This window comes from Cucumis melo, chromosome 10, assembly GCF_025177605.1.
Source record: "Cucumis melo cultivar AY chromosome 10, USDA_Cmelo_AY_1.0, whole genome shotgun sequence".
In the NCBI taxonomy this organism is placed as follows: Eukaryota; Viridiplantae; Streptophyta; class Magnoliopsida; order Cucurbitales; family Cucurbitaceae; genus Cucumis; species Cucumis melo.
The window spans coordinates 15,411,558-15,419,489 of NC_066866.1; the positions used below are offsets into that span (position 1 = coordinate 15,411,558).

General features: G+C 30.4%; 1 protein-coding gene across 1 annotated transcript; it reads right to left on the minus strand.

The window, feature by feature from the left end:
• Positions 1-5,931: 5,931 nt before the first annotated feature.
• LOC103499143 (uncharacterized) lies at positions 5,932-7,170 on the minus strand. Its single transcript, XM_008462042.1, has one exon. It carries the CDS (start codon positions 7,168-7,170, stop codon positions 5,932-5,934), a length of 1,239 nt encoding a protein of 412 aa, XP_008460264.1.
• Positions 7,171-7,932: the final 762 nt, after the last annotated feature.

Here is a 7,932-nt window from a genome sequence, read left to right on the forward strand (position 1 = left end):
TGTGGGAATAATTAGGTGAAGAGATATATCCTAAAATATGATTGAATTGTAAAAATTTGATTTTCAAATAGCATATGACATATGTGTATAAAATTATTGTTTCATAAATTATACAAAATAATTTTAGGGTATCAAACTAAATTAAAACTAAACTGTAATTTTAGAGTGAGACATATAACGAATACTATCTTTGGCATTATTTTAAGAATTCAAACAAACAATCTAAAATTAAGGTATAAAATTTTAATTTGAAAATCTTGAATTAAAATTAGAGAAAATCGTGGTCTAATGTGTAAATTTAGGGTGAGATATATATCAAATATTATCTTTGGTACAATTTTAGGGATTCAAACTAACAATCTAAAATAATGCGTAGAATTTGGATTTTAAAATAGTGTTAAAATTTGGATTTAAAATTAATGGTTTAGGGCGACGTTAAGAAATCTAAAATTAAGGGATTCTCTATTATCGTTGGCATAATTTTAGGAATTCAAACTAATAATCTAAAATTAATGTGTATAATTTGAATTTTAAAATAGTGTTAAAATTTTGAATTAAAACTAATGGTTAAAATAGGTTGGAAAATAATGTTAAAAATAATGTTAGAATATCAAATATGTATTATGAATTATTTATGTATATTTTTCATAAATAATTTGAAGAATAAAAAATGCGAAATAGTTGAATTTATCTTTGAAGTTATTTTAGGGAAATGAGGTAAAATTTGAATTCATATTGACGATTTTAGGAGACGATGTAGATTAAAATTATTATTAAATTTTTTTAATATTTATTATTTAATATATTTTTTTATAAATAATATGAAATATTAAAATTCGTTAATTACTTGATTTTGTATCCTAATAATTAGGGGATGTTGAAACTAAAGATATATATTAGGGATGTTGGTTCAATCTTCTGCAACAATATAATATTTTTTTATTTAGTTAAGATTTACCAAAAGTGAATTTGTTTAAAAATACACTATATTTGTGCTATGTGATATTTTATTTGATTTTTTTATCTCCACAAATAAATTGTACTCGTGCTATGTGATATTTTGTTTGATTTTTTGATCTCAACAAACTAAAAGATCTCAACAAATATGTATTACGTATTATTTATATTGTGCTCGTGCTATGTGATATTTTGTTTGATTTTTTGATCTCAACAAATATGTATTACGTATTATTTATGTACATTTTTTCATAAATAATTTAAACAATAAAAAATGTGAAATAGTTGAATTTATCTTTGAAGTTATTTTAGGGAAATGGGGTAAAATTTGAATTCAAATTGACGATTTTAGAGATGATGTAGATTGAAGTTGTTATTAAACATTTGTAATATGTATTATTTAATATATTTTTATAAATAAAATGAAATATAAAAATTCGTTAATTACTTGATTTTGTATCCTAATAATTAGGAGATGTTGAAACTAAAGATATATCTTAGAATGTTGGTTCAATCTTCTGCAACAATAGAATATCTTTTGATTTAGTTAAAATTTACCAAAAGTGAATGTGTTTACAAATACATTATATTTGTGCTATGTGATATTTTGTTTGACTTTTTTATCTCAACAAATACACTGTATTTGTATGTGAGCAATTGCAATTCGTGGAGGCATAGACTCGGGCCAAAAAGATTGAAAAAATTAATTTGGTAGACAGGTTTACCATAAATCAAAATAATTTTGGGATTTGCTATTTTTCTTTTTTCTATCCAGAATTTTGCTATTTCCATGGTTTCCTCGAGTAATTTGTTTAACCACCTTTCCTACTAATGGGCCAAGCCCATTTACGTTAAAGAAACAAATCACCTTCAATTTTACCAATTAAATTCAGGAAAATTACACCATATACCACAAATTAGAAAATAAATATAATCTATAACAAGGAAACAATATTTGCAAAAATGACAAATTTCTATCGGTCATATAGTAAAATTTTTCAAAATGTTAATTTTGCCCTTCAGTTTTCTTCCTCTTATGCTATCTTTGATAACTTTTATCATTAATATCATACTGTTAGTGATGACTTCTATCAATTACATCATGTCTAACATATCTGTAACACCCCATAAATTTAAGGAACTTATTAGGGGTATTACATTAAGTGGAATTTGAAGTTAAGGAATATATTTGGTATTTTGTGTTGGATTAATTAAATATATATACATGGGTGTGTATATTTGATTAAAAATTTTGGAATTTGGTAAAATTTGTTATTAATTAAGACATGAGAGCCAAGTATCCCAAGTTGTTCAAAGATTAGAACTTTCGAGGACGAAAGTTTCATAAAGGAGGGAAGATTACAATGCACCAAAATTAAGATAATTTTGGAGTTAATTATCTTAATTTTGTTTAATTAGATTTAATTTATTGGACGTTATTTTGAATTCATTTAATGAGAATTATTTGATTTATGTGAGAATTGAAATTAATTAAATATTTGTTGGATGAAAATTTAATTAACTAGAAGTTTTGACATGTGGTGTTTGTTGAGTTTTTGATTAAATGGTAGTTTAAGAGAATTAAGTCAAGTTGTGGATTTTTTGTGTTGTTGAAGTTGAATAATAAATTAAATAATTATGGATGTTATTTAATTAAATTGTAGAGTAGAAAGTTTGTTAGAGATTTAATAATTATATGTATATGTGGAAATATATATATATATATAATTATTATGTTAAAAGAAAAGATAATTATATTTGTTGAAGTATAATTATTTAAGGAAAAGATAATTGTAATTTGGAGAAAAGATACTTAGTAAGAAAGAAAAAGTAAAAAAATTATATTTTGAGAAAATATATTTATTTGTAAAAGGATAATTACTTTGGAGAAAGATAAATAATAATTAATTATTGTGGAAGATAATTAATTATTTTGGAGAAAGATAAATAATAATTAACTATTGTGAAAGATAATTAATTATTTTGGAGAAAGATAAATAATAATTAATTATTGTTGAAGCAACAATAATTAATTATTTTAGAGAAAGATAATTCATGTTGGAAATTATAAGTGATTTATTGGAAAATATTTGATTGATTAAATTAATTGAGGATTTAAGTTAATTTGAGATTTTGGAGGGAAATGTTAGTTTTGGTGGAATTATATTTAATTTAGTATATATATATGGATATATATTTAATTAATAATTTGGAAATGTAAAGTTAATTATATGATGAAATATAATTATATTTGTTTGGAAAAGAAGATAATCCATGAGGAGAGAGATGGTTGATTTGATTGGACAAGAAAAGATATATATTTATGATGGTTTAAATAAATATATATGTTTATTGTAGATTTTGGTGAGAGAAAAATAATAATAATAACATAATTATTGTTATTATTAATGGTTATAAATGCCTAAGATTTTGTGCATTTAAGACATTTATTTAGGAAAAACAATGGGAATAAAGAAATATGTATATTTTTGGTATTATATATATATATATATATCATATTAGGAAAAGAAATAATAATAATAAATATTATTGTTCTTATTTGGGTCTATAAATAGCATTGGAATGCTTAAGTTAGAAAATAAAGGAAAGAGAAAAAAATTCTTCATCTTCTTCTCTAAGATAACCCTCTACTGTCGCCGCCTCCAGTTGTAATTGAGATTGGTTTCTTTGGAAGCTTGATGATTTAAAGTGATGAATTTTTTCATCAAGGAGAAGAGGATTTTTCAACCTCCATCTTAGTAACCTTGGTAAGCCAATGAAATTAAATCAATATTTTATTAATTTAATTTTGGATATTTTTTAGGGTTTCTTTAAAGGTTCAATTGGCTAAATTTTTTTAGATTTAAATCTTGAATTTTTTTCCCAATCAAGGTTGAATTGGTTTCAACCCAATTTCATTAATTAAGATACTGAGTTTTTCTTTTATGATTAGGATCAAGTTAATTGGAGAATTTTTACTGTCAGCTAGGGAGTACTTTGTTTGGCTAAAATCTCCAGGTAAGAGATTCTCCTACTAGACCTTCGAACTGAACTTAAGAGACCGCATGTAATTATGATTATGCATTGATGGTAGTTAAAATGCATAACTTGATGCTATTGATAATGATTGTCATTATATTGATGATTGATGTTGATGACTAATGTCATGTTATGTTGATGAAGACAACTGTGTTGTGTTCATGTTTACGATATTTGGTTAAGTATGCTAGATTGTTATGTTGCGCCATGTTTACGATGATGTTATGTTATGCTACATGCTATGGATAGGGTGTTCTGTTAACTTTGTGATCTATTAGAGTCGTACCCACATGGGTGTCCTTTGGGATCACCACCTTTTTAGGACTGCGTAGTCCGACGGGACCATCAGTCTGACATTGACATTGACATAGACATGATTCGAGTGATTCGACGGGATCACTCGCAGCCCGATTGTCTTAGTGTTTCCTTCGGGTACACTAAAGACCAGTTTGTCCTAGGTGTTCCTTTGGATTCACCAAAGACCAGATATGTTCCTACGGGATCACAGATTACACGTGTTCGGGAACATGCCAGTTCAGGGGTATCAATTTTTAGGACTCTAATGGGAAGCTAACAGACACCTAGCGGGACTAGTAGTAGATCCCTTATTGAGTATATGTTTATACTTACTCTTTCTATGTTTAATATTTTAGGCGAAGGTAAAGGTAGAGGAAAGCTGGCGAGCGACAGAGGAGGATCCGTGACATGCCATATGGGGACTCAATTTTGCTTCCGCGTCTATGTATCAGTGTTTCGGTATTCCATTTTTAATGAAAATTTAGTTTCTCTCCTTTCAAAAAAATAGTGTCTCTTGTTTTTTTTTTTTTTTTTGTAATGACCTCAGCTTAGTATAAAAAGTTGGGTCGTTACAATACCAATATATCTTTCATAAATTTAACGCTAATAACTTTAACTTTGAATTTCTAAATGAATAAATGTTGCTCATAACTTAAAATTAATAATTTATTTCAACAAAGTTGCAGCCATATTAATTTAATTTATACTATACGCGATAGAAGCCATCGTATGAATAGTATGTTATTAGTGATTCAAAGCCATTACTGATAGCTTGCTAATCTGATCTCTTTTATTTGATCATTCACTACAAGAAATCGAAGGTTTCCTAACGCTGGTATGCGTCGACATAGATGCCCTTATACATTGAAAAAAGCTCTCCCCACGTACGTGTTGCCATGTGGAAGGAAGTCGATAGTACTGCGTTAGGAGACCAATTCCCGACGCGTAAGCAAGATGGCGTCGGGAATTCCTTTCTCTTTCTAATTGTGTCACACCCCCTCCCAGACTACTTTCTCTTGGCATAAAATACGACACGAAACCAAAAAATATGGTTCTCCTCTCAATGATACCTGCTGACCCTTAACTAGAACTAGAACTTAAGCTTTAAACTAAACCACTACACACATGCTTACATATGAAAGTAAACCTTACAAAAAGGCAGTAAAGCCCATACTATGAATAACTAAGTTCTAACAAGTCATACATAGATAATATAAACAAACCATAGGACAAAACTCTATATATACAACCTACAATAATCGCTCAAACTGTAGCTATAAATATTGACAACATGCATGTTTCATATATAAGACATACTGAAATGAAAACTAAAAATCTTCTAGCAGATAGGTCGGTAAGTCAAACTCTAGATCCACGATTTTGACTTAAAAAGTGATAAAACTTTTTGAAAAACGTGAGCCAAAGCGTAGTAGGTGACTATCTTTTAAAACAAAACATGCTTTATAAATCCGTGAATAAGAAATATAGCAAAGCAGTAAAACAATTTCTCAAACTTTTCTTTCTCTCTACACCCTGAATATATGTATAACTTTGAGATGGATAACTAGGCATCCAAAGAGCCCTCATCACTATCTAGTCTCTGTGAAGGGAAAACTATGCATATACTGGATGCCCTCATCATAAAGAACCTCTATTGTTGAGAGCAACTGTAGGAATTCCATTTACAGGCCAAGTGGACAACGTCCTACCAGATAAGACAGAAGCCAGAACATCAGTGGAAGGAGACGATGGAGAACGGTCAACATCAATAACATTCTCTAAAAACCCTTTAATCACAATAGGAGAAATCACAAATTTGAACCCTCGAATATGAACCGTTTGATAATCCAGACTACTTGGATCATTAAAATCATTAGGGAAATTAACTATAAACTCCTTAATAAGCTGGGGATAAAATGGACCGACATTCGAAATAGTTTTTGTTAAACCAGCCCTTTCAATAAGGTCCATAATACTCATGCAGGATTGATGTTTGTCAGAAACATTTACCTCATCTGCTATCCTTCGCTGCATCACAAACTTCCAACACTGGACACTCTCTTCATGATGAAAGGATATTCCATCAATAGGGATAGAAGGAATATTTGGAGGAATCTTCTTCCAACCAGTTTTGGTAGTTATATTGCGCCTCTTTTGTTGAGCTTTCTTTTCTGCTGGGTTAGATGCAGCGGGTATATCAGCAGAAGCAGGAGGAACAACTAGATTGTTATCATCATTTAGAGGAACTTCTTCAGTGCCGATATCAGGGTGTTGAGGTTCTACCTCATCTTCAACTTCGCGATCATTTGGATGACGCACAGGTGCACCAGAAATATTACCAAGAACAGCATCAGGAACAGATTTATGAGCATTAACCGAAGAAAATAGAGGTGGCGATGCAGGAGGGGAATGAGCTGACGGTCCCGGTTGAACATTAGATGTGGAGGGAATATCAGGAGTAGGAATAAATACTCCTTTAGTTGATGAACTTTCTTGTGAATGAATAAAACTAGGGGGATCAACATGAAGTTTATCTGCGACATCTGGAATCATGGTCTTCTTCAACAATCGAGCTAGAGGTACATCATCCCGGTCATCTGAATCCATATTTGACACATTAGTCGCAGGAACTCGAGGTGCATCTGCGACAGAAGAAGTAGGAATAGAAGACTCACCCACCACAGGCACAGACTCAGGCAGCACCGATTCATGCAACAGTGATTTTTCAGATGGAAGTCGATACGACCTTCGTGGTGGAGTACTCTTGAACCTTTGCCCTCTTACCTTCACCTGTCGTATAGGAGGCGACGAAATTGTAACCTCAGGTGCATCTTCAGATGGCTGCGTCATGTAGGAACCCTTGCGAGTATTAACCATAGTGAACAATGATCAAAATGAACTGTTGTAATAGCGGGAATAAAGGGACGGACAGGTTAATGGCCGTTTAAATAATCACTAGTTAAGAACCCTATTATGTTAGAGAAGACTCTCCATATGCCGAAAAGATAGCCATTAAATCCTCAAGCGGCACAGACATCCCTAATGATTCTGAACGTGTAAACATGAACCGTCTTAATAACTGGTCATGGAGTTAAATGCGACAAAATCCTAAACCAGTACGTAAATATTCAAATGTATTTGCATCTAGAGGCTTAGTGAATATATCAGCTAATTGCAAGTTCGAGCAAATATGATAAAGTTTAATAACTTTATTTTCAACAAGTTCACGAATAAAATGATGCCTAATATTAATATGTTTGGTTCGACTATATTGAACTAGATTTCTAGATATGTCAATGGCACTCATATTATCACAATATAAAGTCATGGTTTCTTGAGCAAACCCATATTCCTGTAACATATTATTCATCCAAATTATTTAGGTACAAGCACTTCTTGCTGATATATATTCAGCTTCAGCTGTAGACAATGATACACAATTCTGTTTCTTACTGAACCATGATATAATATTGTTTCCTACAAAGAAACAACCTCCAAAAGTGCTTTTCCTATCATCTGTAGAACCAGCCTAATTAGCCTCACAATATCCAACCAAGGTAGAGGTTGTGTCAAAAGAATACAAAAATCCAAAGTCACTCGTCCCATGTACATATTTGAGAATCCGTTTAACAGATGTCA